Genomic DNA, 20930 nt, shown 5'->3' with positions numbered 1-20930 from the left:
AGCTATATCTGTCACTAGGTTCCCTTCTACCTTGTGTCATTGTAAGTCTGTGCATTGCTCCCAAGCCCCTATTGCAGGTTCTAAAACTTGTTTTGAGTGAGAACTCTATGTTTTATTCAGAAAGATGCAGAACGCTTAATGTTATAATCACGTTCTTTCTCTTTTGAAGGGAAGAATTATGTGTGACAATCAGGAAATCTTAACATGTCGAAGAAATAAAATAATCCCTATACCTCAAAAGTTAAATATGCCTGCCATGACTCACAGTGGAATCTGGTTATCTTGCTTTTTGTTTTATTATGTTATTTCTTCAGTTAATGGACACAAAATCTCTCTTATTTCACATTTCTGAAATGAAAAGTCTGACAGTTGAACCTGTTAAGCAGTGGTCTTAGTGGTCAGGCAAAGAACTGCTTCTCTTCTACACCTATCATTCAAAGAGGAGAAAAAAATGAGGAATTTAGTTGAGTACGTGTAGCTCAGTGGCAAATAAAGCAACTGGAAATAAACTTCTGTAGCAAGGATGTAATAGAGGGGACAGTAAAGATGCTGTAAAAAGGTAGAGGTTTGAAATTCAGAAGAGCTGACAGAAATTATAAAAACACGGAGGAGACCAATATCTGTGCATAGCATAGCATAAGCTTGTAACTACCTTAGGAATGAAAAAAGATCTATTTGCTATATATAGGTTTGTCACAGAAATATGTTGGTGTTTAACAATCCAGTAGTGTTTGCTAAATTCTTGCATTCCATTTCAGCCCCTCTGGTTTTTAATTTTCATACAGTAGGACAGAATGCTGCTTTCTTTAATGTGTTAACTGAGAAGCATGTTTTTCAACAGATTCATTGAGCAATTTTTCTTGACTGGTCATTAGTAAAGAGTTGGCTGAAAAGCTCAGTTGTGTATTAAACTTGGAAGAGTTGCTAGAATGGGAAGGAGATTTAGGACATCAGCTTGTTTGGTGTGGCTATTTATAAAAGACAAATGACTAAGTATGAATAATGACAGGTTAGGAGAAATTACCAGGAAAAAAATGATAGCCTAGCTGATTCAGGGAGTTAAGGAGATGGAGATTAAAAGCAATGGCAGTCATGATCGTATTTTGCAAGATTCCAGGCACAGGTTGTAAATGTAACCACTGACATGTAATGTTTCTGGGCTTCAGGAAGCTTTCATGTGTAGAGGCAGAAGTACCAACTTGAGTTGAAGCAAACAAGCCCAAGTTGCCAGGCATCTTTAATGAGGTGACTAATGTTTATAACAGATGCCTAAGGGAGAGTAACCATTACCAGGTGGTAGAGTTAAAATTGGTGGGTGGATGTCTTTAAGTAATAAAATCGGTAGTTTTGGGTCCTTCACAGTGATGCTTATCTTCAGATGTGGGAGAGCAGGCTATGTTAGAATTCATGGCAGAAGCAGGTCAGTTTATCCAGTATGGAGGATAAGAAATTACTGGCTTCCACCTTTAGTGTTGGCCTGGGAAGCATTATTTGCTTAGCTCTCCTGTGGCAGAGTGTAGGCAAGCAGGAATAACATGTGTCTATATGTCAAAACAACCCAGCAGCTACTGTGTTTGTGAATAAATGCAAGACTTGGCTTAACATCAACTCAACAGACAAACCTGCACTGGGGATCTAAAAGAATGAGATGAAGTCTTCCTGAGTGGCTCTTCTCTATCTGACATTATGTGGTATGTGTAAATCCATGAAAGTAGTAATAGTTAAAGGGGACAGTGTCTGTGAAAGAATACTTTGTGTGTTTTATCACCTTTTACTGGTTTTTTTTAACCTAAAGATTTGCCTGCCTGGCTTAGCAGCTGAAGAACCTGGAACGCTATTCGAAGAGTGACTGTATCATACCCCATTGCAGGAAATTCTTAGGATTTAAAAGCTGGGATTGTAGTGTACTTGACCTTGAAAGATGATTATTATTTGATAACAAGCAGCATTTTGCACCCCCTGTATGAAGTGGAGTCAGAACTGTGCAGCAGTTCTGGATACTGAATGCAGAAGACACTGAAAGTTGCAGGATCCATTTCCAGAGGACAAATATGCTGTAGAAAACAGTTCAGTTATGCATAGTGCAAAAGCATGTAAGTGTTTTGTGATGGCAGCGATCAGGAAACTTTTCAGGGCAGCATAGTTATTGACTTGATTTACAAAGGTCTGAAAACAATGTCTGTGTGTGGATTCTACACACTTATAGGGGGAAAAAAATGTTTTTTGTTTCCATGGGTTCTACTTCCTAAGTGTGTGTTACAGAGGTCTGGCTGCTGGCTGAGCATGAGAGCTAAACCTGTTCGACTTGAAAGCTTTTCCTTCCCTCATTATGTAAGAAACAAGTACCTTTCTGACATCGCAGTAGACTATGGAAATGCTGTTTGAATTTTAAAGGTCTTGCACAGAAGTGCTTAGGCTCCGTGGAACATTATTAATATCTGCATATAATTAAAACCTTTTAGGAAACATTTAGAAGATGTTTGTGTTGTTTCTGTAATAGGAAGGTCTAAGTTTTATTTGATCTTGCAAGTGAGAACAAGTCAGGTGTATTTAACAGAATTCTGCAGCTGGTGTTTTGGGGCTCACTGAGAAAACGCTTGAAACATGTCTAAGCAGTCTTTGGGTTATTTATATCAGAGTATATAATTTCTAGAGATCCTAAACTACAAATGTAACTCTGTCTTATTCCCATGTTTAATCCATTGCAGGAAGGTGTCTTTACAGTTGCTTCCACTCCAAAACAGACTTCTTTTTTGTATGTAGTTCTCTTTGGCATATATGGTTCTGTCATTTGAGTCAAAGTTTTCAAGGAAAAGATGCCTGAGGCCATTGGTCATGTGAACCTACATTACTGGCTTTGTCAGGGCCACACAAAGGCAGCAAGCTGTGTTCCATGTGTCTCATGTTGCTATAATGCAGCCAGAAGTGCATTTCTCTACCTCAGTCAGTCTCATGACTAGGGCACTGTCACAGTCTAATGAATGGGAAGATACTCAGTTACTACCTGAGTCTGAGAAGCTGCAGTGACTTTAGGGCTGTTTGAAGTCATGTGGTAGACTGTTCAATTACAGGCATGGGTGGCATGGCAGTATATTTAACACCCTGCATCAGTTTCTGCTCTGGGAATCATCCTAATTTCCACAATCTTGGACACTGAGGGATCCAAGCAGAGAGTGCCTGTAAGGAAGGACTATGAAGCAGTTGCACACATGGAGACTGAGGGGGTGAGCAGTAGTCTTCTGGAAGAGTGTATCATGTGTATGTAAACCTCTGCAGTAAGCTGATCCAAACCATTGAAAGAAAGTACCTCAGTTACTAGATTCAAGTGAGAATAGTGACTTGCTCCTTCTAAACATGTGCTTATTAAACTATTTACTCAGAGGCTAAACAGTGACTATGTCCTGAAAGAGGCTAATACTGAGGTACAAATACCCATAAAGATACTGGGCAGGGTGGTGGACCTTTTTTTCCACCCCTTTTCATGCAGCCTGTATATCCAGTGTATGTGAACGGGCTCACTTGGCCCACTATGAGAAAGAACACATGCTTGCACCACTCTTCCATATGTATCCTCTCTTGCTTTACAGGAGAGCATGCAAGATGAATGTGTTTCTGGCTGGGTTATCTTCCCAAATCCAAGAGATTCTCATTGCTAGGAACACAGACTCTGAACAGCCACTTACTTAATTTCTGGGCTCGTTGCATGATACAAGTGCTCATTCCCCTTTCCATTTTTCTGTTTCTTCAACCTGTGTTCTGAGCATCCTATAGCATGAGCAGTGGCTGATATGTGTTCTGGAGCAAATATAGTCTGAGCTTGGTGCTTTAATTTTGATATCTCTGTCAGTATTAGTTCAAAGTCACGTTTTGAAATAATTACCAGAAGAAATTTGTTGATGGCTGAAATAAGTCTCCACCCTAGCAGCTTAGAAGCTGTCTGCACATGGTCCTGGGCAGCTGCCTCTGTGTCCCTGCTTGAGCAGTGTGGGGCTGAACAAAATTATATCCAGAGGTCCCTTCCAATCTCAACCATTCTGCAATTCTGCTTTAGGCTTTACTGGAAGGACAGAATAAAAGGGCTGGACCCAGTATTGGCCTGTATAGCAGTAGTCACTGGACTCCAACTAGATTCTGTGCCACTGGCTGCCACACTTGGGGCCAAATTTCAGTCCATTGCATGGTCTGCTCATCCAGTCTATACATTAACAACTTTTACATAAGGATCTTAAGGGAGACACTGTCAAAAGCCTTGCCTCAGCCCAGCAGACAGTATTGGCGGCTCTCCTCATGTCTAGTAGACCAGTTATTTACACTTCCTGGCCATAGTTTTCAATTCTAGCTGAAAAATTAGTAGAACCATTCATGACTGCAGTGGACTGCAAGTACTAGGGATGTTTTCCATGGGAAGAATGGAAGGCCACCTTAAAGCTGATTGCTTGTTAATATTTGACTAACAAAATATCTACAGTTGGTTTGATCCCCATTAACCTGCAGAGCTGCTTTTTTTTCGTAGCAGAATTCATACATTGATGTCAAACAGTAATGATTGATTATTGTTTTGTCTCCATGTGGCTTTGCAAAAATAATAGATATTGGATTATCAGTGGCTATATTCCTGAACAAGGAGAGGGAGGCCACTCACCCTCCTTGGAAAGCTGCAGAGCAGCACAGTCACCCCCCAGGCTCCATTTCTCCATAGTCTACAGCTGCCTCTCACAGGAAGTGTCTTACAGCTTTTTCACCAGCTTTGTTACCCTCCTTTGGATGCATTCAAGGACCTTCACATCCTTCTTTAATTGTGAGGCCCTGAACTGCACACAGCACTCAAGGTGAGGCTGCATACAACTGGATAATCCCCTCTCTTGATTGTCGTGCTGTGTTGGATGTTCCCCAGGATGCTGTTTGCCCTCTTGGCTACCAGGGTACACTGCTGGTTTCTGCTTGGCCTGCTGCCAGCCAGCACCTCCAGATCCCTATCTGCAAGGCTGCTTCCCAGGCAGCATCTGGTCTTGTTAAATTTCATTGCATATTTCATGCATGTTGGGTCATTTCTTCTGTGCAAATCTGCCTATGGTGGGTGTAGTTGGAAGTAAACAGAAGAGTCAATTCTAGGTTTGTTTTCAACTGGGAGAGTATCTCCTTGTTCAAGGAGAAAGCCTTAGTCCAGTTTGCAGTGGCTTCTGTGATCTGTGACTAATTTCTCTCTTTCAGGTTAAAGAGACATGCCTTTGCCTCCATCTCCAGTGCTTCTCTCTTGTCTCCTATACCCTGACATGTCTACTTAAAGAAATAATCTGGTTAGCCATAGTGGTTGGCATGATTGCCCTGCCAGAGAGCTGCAGGGGATATTGAAGAGTGAAAGGCCACTGCAGGCAGTTTAAAATCTGAAATTCACTTGAGCAGCTCTGCTGTGGCTGACAGATGTATATCTCTGGTAAAGGTATTGCAAACTTACTGACATTGCAGTAGCAGCAAAGAAGGTGAGCTGGATTATTTCGTAAAACCTGAAGTGGCTTTACTGCTGCAGTGTTTAGACAAAAGATATACAAGAGTCAGAAGCCTACAACCTAGGATAATCTTAAAACTGCCAGATGCTTCAAGTTTGTAATTGCCGATTACAAGCTTGCCTTGGGTGTTTCACAGTTGATTTACCTCTTAGAGCTTATACATATGCTCACCACTTAATCTTTCTGTCTGTTAATTGCTATAAGGATCTATACTCAAAAAAGCCATCTGTGGAGAGAGAGAGAGAGAGGGAAGTAATTAATTGCTTTTACATTTCATTGCTGATTCAGTAGTTATGATTTTGACGTGGTTCCAGCAGCCGACAGCTTCATGGAGTTGGAAATTAAAGCTGTGTGCTGTAGATGCAATTCATGTTTTTTTAATACCTGTGGATTATTAAGATTATTATGTGACATATGAAGACCTTGGAACAATCTCTGTAGAAGTTAAATTCGCATCTTTGAACAAGCATTATCTTACTAGAAATATTAAGGGAACAAATAATATTAATAGTAGTAGTAGTGAGATACATTTCTGTGATTACAGTTTCTTTTGTTATTGTGTTTGTATGTTCAGCCAGAACTCTAATTAAAGGCTTTATGTTGGTAAAGCTAGTTACTGTAGAAGACAAGGAGGAGGTATGGATACATGTGACTAAGTGTTGGATAAGGTTAAATTGGATAGGGCAAGAAAAAAAAATTACCTAGAAATGAGTTCAGTGTTGGAGTTTGCATGGGTGGCAAAAGAAGGCAGGTGAAACGAGTCAAAATGCCAACAGCAGATTGATTGCATTACAGGTTCTGGCTTGAAATACGAGTGGATACCACATATTGCCTGTGGAAGGGATTTTCTAAATTATTGAGCTGAGTCTAGAGCATTCTGTCAGTGTAGTGCTTACACGTCTTCCATCTTTGTAGGAACAGCAATATCTGTGAATGGAATCCAAATGCCTGCTTGGTCACATTCTCTGGTCTGTATATCTTCTGTCTCTGCATATATCTCTGCATATATCTTCTATCTCTTCCATCTGATCTCAAAATGCTGCTGTAGTCCACCAGTTTTACTAAAGTAAATTTAGATTATCTTGTTACATATGCTGAAATTGTTTGCAAAGTTCTGAAATCTGCATAGGTATTTACGTACACATCCATAAGCCGAAGTATGATAAATATATAAAAAGTATAATTATCATTATTATGTGCTATTTTATATACCTAAACATGCATATTGCTGAGAAGGGTTTGTGAACGTTCTGTTTTGGTTGACTTCTAAAACTTGTGTGGGCAAGACTCAAACAAAGTGGTCTGGCTTTCACATTACGCCTGTTTTGAGCAAAAGAGAAGTCCAATTGTCTTCCAAGATCTCTGGGAACCTAATGTAACTTCTGACATGCAAAAAATGCCTGAGTTGCCAACAGGCTTATATTAATATAGTGCATTTCTACAAGGGCCCTCCTGCAAGATCTACAGTACAGCTCTGTCAAGCTGGACTCCTCTTGCCTGTCCTGTAAATGAATCTGTGCAGTAAGTGAATGTGGAGTTAGCCTGACTATAGTCTCTAAAACATACAAACATACCTTTTTCTCCATAAGCATGAAAGAATAAATAGGGGGTTGTTCAGATAAAGTGCATGTGTATGCAGTTGGGCATGGCTAGGTGAGTCAGTGAGAGAGAATGATGTTGGGTTGAACAGCGGAGCTGATCAGCAAGAAGGAATTATGCTTCCTTCTGTAGTTTGGCCTCTGAATTTTGACATGGGTGTGTGCAGGAGACACCAAGTGTAGCTTAAACAGCATTACACAATTCTGCTTCGACAGTTGGGCAGCTGTAAATCCAGCTTTCTTCACTATTGCATGGTAGCATGGATATTACTTGCATCCCTTCTTTCAAAAGTGCTCAGATAAGGGAAGAGGTCTATATTACACTTTTTTACAAATCCAACTTAACCCAAACTTTCAAGGAAAATTAGCATTAGGATTGTTGTAATGTAATCTATATGTGGAAGTGCAGCCTTTTGTAGACAGAATAAGGTGATGTATTTTCTTTTGATTTAAAAGGCATTTTAAGTCTAAATTAGAATTTAAGCACAATAAGAGCATGTGTTGGAACTTACATATATAATTTGTAGCCTGATCAATGGGGATAAAGAATCTGGAAAGGTATTGTGGGTCTCTTCAACCATCAGGTTTGCTAGTAAACCTCTGGTTTGCAGTCTGATCTTATGGTTGTAATTTGCCACTATATTTACTTGAATCACGGAAGAAGTGGATATTCTGTGATTTTTTTTTTTTTTTTTTTTTTTTTTTTACATATCCTTGTCTACCAGCAGCTGGTTGTAGAGATGATTCTCAGACATTCATTCAAAGCACTTCCCCATGGCAAAGGATGTAAATTATCTCGTTACTCCTTTGCTGCCCTGTGTTGGTGTGATCATGTCCTTGACTAACAGCAGGGTGCTTGGGAGTAACATGAGACTTTGCAGTTGAAATGGCATAGGGTGGTGTCCTGGGTTCAGCTAGGATAGAGCTAATCTTCACAAGAAATTGGGAGCGTACATAGCCAGGATAGCTGACCAAAACTAGCCAAGGGGTTATCTGATACCATATAAAACTATGCTTAGTATATAATCTGGGAGAGTTGGCCAGGGGAAGGTTGGATTGTGTAGCTCAGTGGCTGGACATGGGATTCCAGGTCATAAGCAACTGCATCATGCGTTGCTCTCTTTGGGTATTCTTTTATTAACGTTATTATGATTATTATTTCTTACTGCTTTTTGTTGCCCTATTAAACTGTCCTATTAAACCTATGAGTTTCATATTTTTCTTCTGATTCTTTCCCCCATTCCACGAGAGCACGGGAAGGCTTGGGCAAACAGTCACATGGTGCTTAGTTTAGGCTGTTCCCAAGCCACAGTAGGAGGATTGTGGTAATAGATAGGAAATGGAATGTGATGCAGATCTTCCTGGATATGTCACTGGCTTTATAAATTCTACTGTTACTTAAAGACTCCATTTATTTCAGTGTGATAGTTCTCATTGGTTTCTTTTTTGTTTATTCTCTTTAAAATATGTTTTTGAGTCAGACAGAGGTATCTGCAAAATCATGCATTCATGTATGTTCTTTGCTTTCTTCCTGTGACTGCATATGCAAATCGCGGTTTTGCATATGTAAATACTCATTTAAACTTGGACTTGATATCTTATTATATGTAGGCCTTAAATGGTCTTTTTAAGACTATAAAAGAACAAAGGCTGTGTATCAGGAGTGAAGTTTGCACCTTAATACACATAAGAGGGGTAAATCAGAATCTCAGCTGTATATAATTTGAGGAGGCAGAGTATTTGTTGTTGGACTTTAGATCTTGCATCTGCTAAGTCACTTTTTTGCTAGAGATACAGTTTTTAACTTTCAACTTGTCTGATGAGAGCCATACTCATTCTCTTCTGCCTTTAACTTTCACCAGACAACCCTCTAGGGAGAAGTCCTGTTAGTGTTCCCTAAATCCTTTTTCTCTCTGGTCGTGGAAGTTGAAATACAAGTTTAATTTACTTTTGATTAGTGCACATCTATTTATGTTTTGGGTTTTCTTTTGCTTGAAATTTCTCATGCCTCAAGTTTCTGTCACTGGATCTACACGATAGAAAATAGTATCAAATGTATGTAGGGTGCCACAGGATGGGCTTGTATAGAAAAGGCATCACTACTTGCAGGAGCTCCAAGTTCACTCCAGTAAACTTGTGTTCTGTTAACAGATAAGCCACAGGTCTTTTAACAGTAGCCCTAACAAATGCAGCCAATTGAGATATGAAATTAGAATCTCAGTGGCTGCCTGAGGCCTTCTGGAGTTTTGCCGATTGCTGTGATGCTTTTTGACAAGACCCAATTGAGAGGTGGATGGATTTGACAGAGAAAAAGCAAGCTAACTGTGTTCTGCTTCAAGGGTGAGGCCCTTTGTGTGAAGGACCTTCCTAAGCTGCAGTTACCAAACCTCAGCAGGTTGCCAATCCTGAGCTTGTCTAAGGCAGATGCATCAGGTGCAGCATTAGATGCTGGGTAGCCTGACTAGTAGAGACTTTTAGGAGTGATGCATTGATAAGCAGGTGATGGCATCCATCCCTTCTCTTTCCTGTGTTTGTCTGTCACTTATGTGAAAGATCAATCTGGAGGTCAGTTGAAGAAGTTTAGCCACTGTCTTGGAAGCATACGTAATCCAAGATGGGAGAAGAGCACAGCATGCAGGCTGTAAGCTGGGATCTTCTGTGCTGGCCTTGGCCTCTTGACCACAGAAAACAAATGAGTAACTGAGAACAGCCACCATTTGCTGGTGGCTGGGAGGTTATTGGAATTTAGAAAAAAAAAAAAAAAAAAAAAAAAAAAAAGAAGCAACACATATATCCCTGTCTGAAACCCGATGGTCTCCTCTGGTGAGCATGGAAGCACTTTGTCATACAGAAGGGCCTTTTCCTACATTTACATGGGGAAGAGATGATGTTATGGTGCTTCCACATCAGGTCTTAACCACATGGTGTGGAGGGTGATTAAGATCATGGTCTGCAGATCACTGCTGCTCATGTAAGGGATGTATCTAAGATGCTCAGAGGCTTACGAAGAGAACTTCCATTGGACACTGGCAAGCTGAGAACAGGAGAAATGATCTTCTGTAATGGAATTGTGAAACAGAGTTTGGATAGTTACAAAAGATATGTTACAATTGAGCTAAAAACATACATGTTTGATGTTTTCAAACCTTTTTGAATGAAGGCTTCTTTTTCAAAGTAGAAAAACTTGAGCCTTCCTAGAATTAGAGAATTTACAGCTATATAGGAAGTATAGAAGAAATAAAATGTTGGCACTGGCCAGCTGCTCTATCTAGGCTGGAAATCAGTAAATCTTAATATATATGAAAACAGTAACACTCACTGGGGGACCCCTCTGACAGCTGGGAGCTGTGAAACTACTTCCAATGCGGAAATAATACACATTTCCAGGAGGGTGATGGAAGTGATAGAATGTTCTTTCTGATTGCCTAAGTGCTGAAAAGTGGATTTCTTTGGGGGGTTTTGTTTATTTTGTGGTTGTTTTTGTTTTGGAGGGGTTTTGGGTGGGCTGGTGGTTTGAGGGAGCCAGTTTGCCCAATCTGACAAATTTGATAAAACATAATTCTGGTGAGCTCTACAGCATCTCATAGTGCTTGTGGCACTGTTATTCATCAGAAAGGGAGTAGTTTAAACCCAATGTCCAAGATAGAGGAGGTTTTCATTCCATCATCTCTTCCCCATGTACATGTAGGAACAGGCCCTTCTGTATGACAGAGTGCTTCCATGTTCACCAGAGATCATCAGGGTTTCAGACAGGGATATATGTGTTGCTTTTTTTTTTTTATTTTATTTTTCTGTAGTGGATATCTTTCCACCCTCAAACTGACAGAAAATAGTAATAAATACAGTAATTAAACACTAGGGGTTTGCTCCTCTTTACATTGCTTTTTTAGAATTTCCTTATTAGAAAGTACCTTTTGCTTTATTAGATCTCTCTTGAACATAAAGTTAGCTGCTTTAGTCTGTCTGTGTTCACTGCAGTAAGCCCTTGAATTTGTTACCATTATGCTTAAAGCAAATCAGTCTTGACTTTTTCTCTTGATTGACAGCATTTTGTATGTGTGCTTTTCCTCCTTGGATATCTTTGCCAAGTGGGGAAGAAGAAATACCACGTAACTGTGTTAGTCTGCTTTCTGTTTATGTTTTAGTACAGTTATGCTAAGGACTGGCAAGTATTACATGTCAACATTTGTAGCAGGAGCACAGCACAGAGCCCCTGTTCTCATCCGGCATCTCTTGACAGGATTGCGTCGGAGGACTAAATGGATAGAATTCCAACTGCAGCAGTTTGGAGATAAACCTGTCCTTGTGACTAGGAGAAATTATTGCTGTGTGATACACATTGTTGTCTTTGTCCTAAGCATGTGCAGTTGCTGGCACTTTGTTTGCTTCTTGGACACGTGTTGCTAGACATGGGTAGCAGGCGTTTTTCCTTTGGGTTAAATGATTTTCACAATAATGAGTCAGTAATTTCAGACAATAAGTGAAAGAATAATTTTTTTCTCCCTCTGCTACCATGTCTTTATGGTGGCTTGTGGTCGATCAGGAGCTTCTGATCACTTTAAACTTTGAGTGGAGGAAAACACAATTCCTAATTAAAACATCAGTCACAGATACTTTGGTATCCCCTGCCTGTGAGTGCATCGTGTCTTGATCTGACAGTTGTATCTATGTGTTCAGTGATAACAAATGCATCTTCTAAAGCACATCCTTCTTTGGGATGTGCTTGTGACTGGTCTGTAGTTCAGCATTAGAATCTTATGTTGAGAAATGGGGTGGGGTTTTTTTGGTTGATTTCTTTTTTTTTTTTTTTTTTTTTTGCTACCTTTTCAGGTGTTTTTTTTTGAAAGCAACATAAATAGTATAAAATGGCAGTGTATCAGTGTTTCACAACTTGAGTAGTGACTCGTGCGTTAGATGTTTTGTTCTGTAATCTTGAAGGAGATCTCTGCCTTTCATAATACAATCTTCATTTGCTCCATGGCATTTGTGCAGGTGTTTGATCTGGAAATGCCTGTGTCCTGTTCCTTGCTCAGTCTGGTGGAGTACACTGGCAGCAGGAGGCAGAAGCAGATGCAGCTTCAGTTGCATAGCTGGCAATGAATGCTTCTGGTCCTTTGAAAAGATTGAAGCAGTTGGAATAGCAGTCTGTTCTCAGTCTTACTGATGCTGGTATTAAATATGTAAAGTAACCAGTGGGACGGATTCTTTGTTGAAAAAAAAAAAAAAAATCCCTCTTGAAGTAAGTAGTCCTTTTGGGCAGAACCCTGTAGGCTTGCCATGCTTGGAGTGAGGGATTGGATGGAGTGATCTCTTGGCAGTATTTCTCAGCCGAATAATTTTATGACTGTGTGGGGCTTCTGATGCTGAGGCTCTCCTTCAGATTCATGTCTGTCCTACGTTAAATCTCTGTGCACTGCAGCAATTCTCATATGAGGATTTTTTTCTTTGCCCTGGTCCCCATGTCAGCTTCTAGAAATAATGATAAACCCTAACCCTTCAGTAACAGGGAAGAGTGATTCCTCTTACTTTAATGATCTGATTGAAAAGCCTGTGTAACTAATGTGACTTGCCTAATATAAAATTATTTTGCAGGGGTCAGAGGAGTGATAATGTATGGTAAGGGATGAGATTTTTCTAACCTTCAGGTTTCTAGTCTCCTATTAGAGGAAAAAAATTTGTTCTTCTGACAGAAAATTTCTTTTTGAGGGCATTTGTCCTAGTTCAGAAAATACAGCTAAATGAAATGTTCCTTTGAGAGAATGGTTAGCACAGATAGTTTCAAGAAACAAGATAGTTTCATTGAAACAAGAAGCTTGTTTTGTGCCTTGCTCCGTTGCAACTGAGAACAAAAATTATAGCTTTTATTTGCCATTTTTTATTAATGCAGTGAAAAAAGTATTTCTTTGAGTGTTTGAAGAAATTTTAGCAATCTTTTCTGTTGTAGGTGATAAACCTAAAAAGCAGAGGAGGCTGAAGTAAGTGCAAGTGAAAGTGTGTCCTCCTTTTTGCTGAATGAACATTAGCAAAGTTCTCTAAGAATTGTACTGAGTGGAATATACTGGTTGGCTCTTTCTAACTTGCTCATCTTTTCAAAGAACCAGTTATTCAATATCTTGTGCTAGTCATAAATCTTTTGACACAGTCTGCTTTTGTGAGGTTTCTGGTATAAGAGGAAGCACACTTCTCTGTCAGCATTATTTAGAAACTGATTTGTGGCAATTGTGTATTTGCCCTCTGAACTCAGACTATAGTTTGAAGATGACATAGGATGCAACTATGTAAAACTGGAGTTTGTTTGCTGGTAGGGTTTTCCTGCCTTCTATTTTGCACATCTGACTGGAGATTCTAGTAACAGCTACTTTCTTTTCTTCCAGGTATTGATAGCTGATGACTACTCAGATCCATTTGATGCTAAAAGTGAGCTGAACAGAATGGTAAAAATGGAGAACACTGGCTATATGGAACCGTATGAAGCCCAGAAAATAATGACTGGTAAGAAAAGAAAATTGCATATCTGAGGTTTAGTTACATGGCAGTTCACATGAGTATTACTGCTTCTATGAAACAGAAGTGTCCTTTGGCAGTGCAAAACCATGGTTCTGAAGATGCTCAGGTAGTCATCAGTTCATTTGATAGAGGATTTTCATGTGCCTGCACATGCCTTGATATCTAAAAATACCGCTTTGGATCTCACTGTTGAATACAGATGGTTTGTACTGTGATGTGGGAAGATGAAAATGTAAGCAGTGGGAGCTGGACTGTGTAATGCTCAGCTTGGCAATGTCAGGGCTGTCATCTGTGTATGTAGTTGGGAAGGCCAAAACGCTACAATGTAGTAGCTCACTTAAAAACAGTTGATCAGTGTACTTCTGTCCTTTTTTACTTCAATTAGATTCAGATTCAGACTTCTTGGTGTTCCCTTTGTTGTAAGAGGGCTGCAAAGCTACATCTTTGTGAAGCTTCCTTTCTTCCTCATGTCTCTGATTACTTGTACCAGTGGTCAAAGTGTGACATTTTAGCATGCATATGAGCCTTTAACTGCTATTCTTGGTAGTGTTCATCCTTTTTGGTCATCTGGGGAGGTGGTTAATGGTATTGCAGGAATTTGGACTATCTGAACCCCTTGTTCTGGCATTATGCAACTGTATTGTCCCTCTATTTTCCTCACATTAACTGCATCCCTTTCCTAGTTGTTGGCTGTGCAGTCTGTAAACTTCTCTGGATATTGGGTTATATGTTTTTAATTATAATGATTTAACTCACTCAACACACATCTCTGTGCAGCTCAATTGTGCATTTCTCTGATTTGTACAGCAGGTCCTCTATTTCACTCTTGCCCAGTTAAGTTGATTATATGCTTTCCTTTTCTATTGGCAGCTCCTGTTTTGGGCCCTCAGAAAAGATTAATCAGTGGGGGAAGATGAGGCTGTTGGATGCAAAGATCCTTTTTTCATGCAAGTGTTCTTATTTTTCTTTTCTTAAATAGCATTTTTGAAGAGAGATACAGGACATAATGTGTGGACTAAATTGTTTGGAAGTTTTAAGTATTGTATAGAGGGACTGGGAGCTTTTATTTCTTATCATTGTAAATCTGTTCATTCTAGTTGAGTGATTTCTCAGAAAAACAAATCAGTCCACATAAGTTCTTGTTCTTTATAAAGCAGTGATGAGCATTTATAATTTTAACTATGAAGCTTACAATGCTTTGATTTCTTCTTGTGTTTAGAGGAGGAGCTTATTCTATCTCCTTTTCCACATTAGCCATAGTAAATTGGATGGTGTAGTGGACAATACCGTATGGCTTAGCTAAAGTGAGAGACTAGACTTGTGTACCCTTGGAGCTGCAAGACACTCTTAAAGATGCTAAAGGCACTTTTGAAACTTGAGTTTAATTAATGATATAGCAAGTGTTCTGAATATGTATTAGATTTAGCAAGTAGAAGATGCTTGATATCTCCCTGAAGTTGTTCAGTTTTTTGAAATCTGTGGATTTGGTTTCCAGTCATCTTGTTCTAATGTTGGTAGACATGGAGAAAGTCTTCCCTTAAACCAGATGATATTCTGCTGTATTCAGACATGAATACATGTTTTATATTTGGGATTTTTATTGCATAGATGTTGCCTTTGCATTTTACTTGACAAAAAAATAATCCAAAGGCATCTTTTTGAGAGTTCTTAAACATTCAGTTTATATTTCCCAGGTGTTCTGTTATGTATCTACTACTTCTAAAGAAGGCCTTTGGGCTGAGTTTGGTTGGCCTCAGCATGCTTAGTGCTTTGTTTGTTATGGTTTTTTGTTAGCTGTTCTGTCTGGTGAACAAAAGAACTCTATATGTCTATCCATTTAGCTTAACTAATCTGAAGTCCTTCAGACTGTACTTAACATGCTTAGCAGCTTTTCATCAGTTATTCCTTGTTGCAGATGTACCCTCTTGATCAACTCTGGAAACCAGGTGTAAGGGCTAGTCTGAAATAGGAGCCTAAAGTTTTTGTGCTGCATGTTCCTTGGGTTAGCAGAGGATTAGACAAAAGGAAATGTCCTTATGAAATAAAATCCTTTTATTTCAATTAGAGGAGCTAAGCTTACACCTGGTTAGAAACGTATAATGTCTGAAGTAATTAGTGGTTTCATTCAAAACTTATTCTTCCTTCCTGAAAGTTCCACAGGCTCACCGCTATGGTGCAGCTGTTTCTCAGCTGATATCTGATCTAAAACCAATAAAAATCTTTGAAGCTGATTATTTCAGTAAACTATTGAGGGGTCTGGTTCCATGCTGTCGGTGGTTAGAATTGAGTTTAATCAGGCTTGAAGTTTCTTTGGTGGTGTCCCCAAAGTACACTGTCTTCTCAGATTTGTAATTATCTTTATTGAAAGAAAGCAACATGTATGCCAAGGTTTGGAAAGGCTTGATGAGAGGCTAAGGTGGATCATGTTGAGAATGAATGTGTGTTTGTTGGAAGGCATTACCTACTGGCAGCCAAACACATCTGCTGGTCTGTCCTGATACTTCTAAGTGTCTTCCCTGTCTTCAGGGGGTCCTTGCTAGAGGCTCAGAAAATCTCTGGGAATGCTTTTCTAGTGTGCTGTGCGGTGTGACTCTCAGCTTGGGTGCATGTGTGCCTATAACTTCAGGAACAGTGTTGCATCTTTGCCTTATCCCTAGCCTATTTAGGGATTGGATGTCCCAAAGCAAATTCAAGATGTATGAAGGAAGTTCTCTGTGATCTTAGTATGTGGCATACAGTAACTTGGACTGCTCATGGAGTGAGGTCATGGCCTGGCTGCTGTCATGCATGCACATATGAAAACAAGCAGGGATAGCTAAGAAAATGCTGATTTCTAAGAATTCTGAGAAGTAGGCAGACCAGAGAGAAAAAACTAACCTGCTAAAGTACGTACTGGCATTGTTAATAATTCCTCAAAAACAAAATCCCAGAAATATATGAGGAAGGATTGGAAGCCAAAGGGAAGAGGAAAGAAGAAACAATACAAAAGGGCATTCTTGTGCCTAGGGCTCGCCATAAGTCTGCAACCTCATGTACTGATTTGCATCTGAGCTGTCTGACAGCTGGAAAAACTCTGTGGTCTCTTGGAACAGCAGTATAAATCCCCACTGTTCCCTTGCAAGGGTTAGACTGTCTATCCCAGTGTCTTAAAAGTATGAGATTTCCACTGCTTTCTTACACAGACTTTTCGTTCTTATTTTTCCCCTAGTGTAAGCCTGGAGGTGCTGCAATAGCTGCAGCAATAATATGTGGCCTGTCACAGAAACAGACCTGAGCTGCCTTACCAGGCCTGTAACCAAAGGTTATATTGCTTGGATCAGGTGCAAGAGAGAGAGTTCCTCGCAGGAGTGGTGGCTGGAGTTGCTGCATGAACACAAGTGAGTCACTGGGACACTATCCAGCCAGATAACATCCAGGCTGACATCCTTGGAGTCAGTGAAGCCCTATCCCAGCCAAACCCTGTCAGCTGGAAGGGACAGTGCCTTTCCACTTTCTCCTGACAACTGTGCATGTTGTCACAGCTCTTCCAGGTATCTCTGCCTCTCAAAAGGAATAAAATCTAGTCCTCAGACTACATAAAACATTTGCAATCAAATGCCAAGTCAGTGCTGTACCATCTGTGTGCTGGATCACAGAGTGCATCTAAACCTCAGCTCTGGAGGAGGATCCAATTTTGGATCATCACTTGGATGAAGATAGACTGTCAGCCAAGTTGTTGCACAAAGAACTGTATCCTTATAAGATGTGATAAAGCATACTGGCTGCAAGAATGACATAATGGGATGCATCTGCTGCTCTCTTCAACTTGCTGCTTGGCTTTGTGGAGAGCCCTTTGCCTCCAGCTCACAATTTTTTTTAATATAAGGTGCCTGACATGATACGTGCTATTTTATAAAAAACAGTTTTCTTGAACAGTGGTAAAATTAAGGTCAGTTCAAGTCTAAAACTAATTTGGAACCACATTATCTAAGGGGGATGAGTGGTATTTCTGTGAGTGGGGAATCAAAAAGGATTATCTGAGGGGCATGTGTACCTTGAGGGATGTGTGTTGGCAAAAATATAGCTGTCTTTTCCAGATCAGGAGCCTTATTTTCTAAACTCTCAAATGTGAAGGAGAGGTGGGGCAGACAAAGTTAGGACGATGGTTTGAATGTTGAGCTAAGCATATGTTACATCAGTGCCTTGATTTTTTTTTTTTTTTTTTTTTTTTTTTCTTTTTGAGGCCTGGGAGGGTCTGTGCCCTGGCTGGAAGTTTGAATATGCACCTTGTTTTTCCTTTGCTTTTTTAGGGGTCACCTAGCACTGCACCAGGAGCAAAAGCCCCTGTGTGGAGTTCTGGCCTCTGTATCATGCATCTGCCCATCTGCCTCAGGGATATGATTAACAGGGAGAAACCCCCCTACTTGTAATTCTGTAGAATTCTGTGGGTTGCATGTCTTAAAATTAGCAGCTTTCCCTGAGAATGTAACATGCCATGTGGTATTCCTTGTGGAGCAAATGCTGTGTTGTAAACAGACTTCAAAAGGCTGTCAAAACACTATTGATAAAATATACATTGTCCCTGTCATCTGTTCAGGGTAACTTCAGAGGCTACTCAGGACAAAAGAAAAAAAAAGAAAAAAAAAAAAAAGTCTCCTTTGAGACAGTCAAAGGTGTGTGTTGGAGGAAGCAGGAATTCTGGTTTGTTATTGATTAATTTCTCATAAGAGGATAGTCACATGGTTTTGCTGGGACCTGGGTGTGTCAGATCTTGTAGATGGGATATTGCAATTCACAAGATGAGGGGAAGTCCTCATGTGCATTGAGTCAGCCCTGGATCAACACAGCAGCATGCTGTCAGTACCCTTTGAAGACTGGGGGATGTAAGTGAGTCACAGAAGGGCTTCTGGCTATTAATAGAAATCTGAATTTAAGTCTTCCAGAGGTGGTTAAATCTAAAATGAGCATGTCTTTCCTCATACAAGTCTGGTCTGTGTAGGGCAGACTGAACAGATGAGTTTGGGTTCATGCTTCATGGGTGATGTGTGTGCTATCAACACAGATGAACATAGACTGCTTGAAGAGGAAGGACAGAACCTCTGTGCAGACAGGCCTTAATAAAAGTGAGGATTCTGTAAACAGGAGCTTTTTCTTTTTTGTTTTTTTGAGGTTAAAAAAGGGAAATATTTGTTCATAGGCTCACAGCAGTAGCATCCTCCTTTTTTTTTCTTTTTTTTTTTTTTTTTTGTGTATTTATCATCTTGTCTCCCGTCTTGTCTCCGTATACATCATCCTGGTTATGCAGCAGTAGAGCAGCAGTGAGCAAGTTTAAAAGTTTAAATAGCTCACACGTATGGATTCTGTGCTTTGCACAGAACTTAGCATCCTCTCTAGGTGTGCAGGTTGTGCTAGGAGAACAAATGCCTTCATGTACTTCACTGCTTCTTTCAAGGGACTGCAGTAAGAGCCTGTGCCTGAACAGCAGTGGAATTTCTCAATGCATGACAGGCAGCCTAACAAAAGCACAGCACCTGTCTTAACTGGGACCTCCACATGGACATGCTGGAAGCAGTAGCTCTGTCTTGCTGGAAGCTATCACAGAAACACTGGGAGTGTGGGGAAAAAAGCATTCCCATGAACCTGCACCTACTTCAAAAGGTCTTGGGTGTCAGTTTCCTGCGTAACTGAAGAGGCAGGTTTATTGTTCAGGCACGTAACTTCATCTGAATAGTCATTACAGCACATTGTTGGTGAATCAGTTCATGTAAAATCCTTTACCAGGACTTTATGGTAAAGATGCCTCTGGCATTGTGCTTGTTGGCACTGAGTTTACCACTGAAAATAAGGCAAAGAGAGCAATGATAATTATTTTGATAAATAGACTGCATAGACTAGCACATACAGCATTGAATGTTTAGAAAGAACATTTCTGGCCTATTGAAGGTCACTGAGCCTGGCAAGCCAACCCATCATATTTAAGCACTGTAGCAGCATATCTGTTAAAGATTTGCTGTCTGCTCGTATTTGAACATGGGAGATAGCTGTAGCCAACACAGAAAAGGCAGTATGTTTGCCCACTAAGCTCAGGAGCTGGAAGTTTTCAAGCTGCTTCTCTTATTCCTACATGTGTGTGCTTTCCTATTCGAGATTCTAAAGGAGGTTTTAACACTAGGCTAGTCATGACTAGAAATTAGACCAAAATGAGAATTTATCTGTCCTTTAATCCATCTCGTATGGTAATGTGGATTCTTCACTAGAACTCTTAGGATCATTGTCCTTTTGCCAGCTGGTGTGAATAAGACTGTGTGTTGCTCATTATAGCACAACAAGTATTCAGATTCTTTTCTCTAAAAAAAAAAAAAAAAGTGGGAATAAATGCAAGGCAACTCTTCACCCTTGCATTTGATGTGTGTGTGCTCTCAACTCATTGCAATGTGGACAGCCAGTGTGTGAGATTTAGAGAAGAAGTTCAGTTTGGAGAAGCACAGAAAACCAAGCTTGGAAATTGTAACAAATGACTTTATTTACATGTTGTGAGTTTGCTTAAGGGTTGTACTGGAAATCCTGGGGAGCTCTTCCCAGAGCTGACAGTGATGGGGGATGGCTGATGTATCCTGAGCGTACATTTGGAGCGTAATGCCAGTGTTACTGTATGTGTTTATAGAACTTGTTTCTCACCTGCTGCTAGCCTGATTGGAACACAGAATTCCTTGCAGCCCAGCAAAGTTGAGGACATATGTTCTGAACAGCTGTGCTTCTTCTTTAAAATATGCTAGAAGTGATGCTAGTTAGAAACTTCCTGGCCTTCAGCATCTATTTTAAGTTGTTTCTTATTTTGTTAGAAATTGAGAAATTCTGCAGTGATGTAAAGGAAAGAGGTAGTCCAGGGACAATTATGGAAGAGTACTTCTTCCTTTGCATTATGTGTGATCTGCATGAGTTGAGGCATGTTGGAAATAATGCTTGATATACTTCAACACAAGTCCTTATCTTCTCTTTCTCTGGAGCACAGCACTAGATCTCCCATGTGCTGTGAAACTGTTTCACATGATGCATGGCCTGTAGCCAGGATGATGGTACCTCTCTTGCTGTCTTCATGGAGCACTTCACACTCCATCAGTGAGTGTGAGCAGATACGGCTGGCATGTGTAGCCTTACTTTTCATGTTGGAAGAGATTGTAGTGTGTTGTGGTTGCTATAACTAGATGCATAACTGGGGGTAGAAACCAGCTGTGCATAAAATAAATAGCATTTTTCTATGTTTAGATCAGTCTCTTCCCTGAAAATAATCAAAGCCATTCTCTTTACTGTTTAAGATCATGTCTGTGTTTGCTGCACT

The 20930-nt window shown here is 40.1% G+C and overlaps 1 protein-coding gene across 1 annotated transcript in view; it reads left to right on the top strand.

Moving 5' to 3' along the window:
• The window catches only part of SHB (SH2 domain containing adaptor protein B), a 74126-nt gene that overhangs the window by 2196 nt on the left and 51000 nt on the right, over window positions 1-20930 (top strand). The window contains exon 2 of the mRNA XM_071731090.1: window positions 13480-13597. Coding sequence (XP_071587191.1) covers window positions 13480-13597 — 118 coding nt within the window. The remainder of the gene's footprint in view (window positions 1-13479; window positions 13598-20930) is intronic.

This window comes from Heliangelus exortis, chromosome Z (genome assembly GCF_036169615.1).
Source record: "Heliangelus exortis chromosome Z, bHelExo1.hap1, whole genome shotgun sequence".
NCBI classification, from domain to species: Eukaryota; Metazoa; Chordata; class Aves; order Apodiformes; family Trochilidae; genus Heliangelus; species Heliangelus exortis.
Note: the sequence above shows the minus strand (reverse complement) of the source record. Positions and strands in the feature narration are given on the sequence as shown.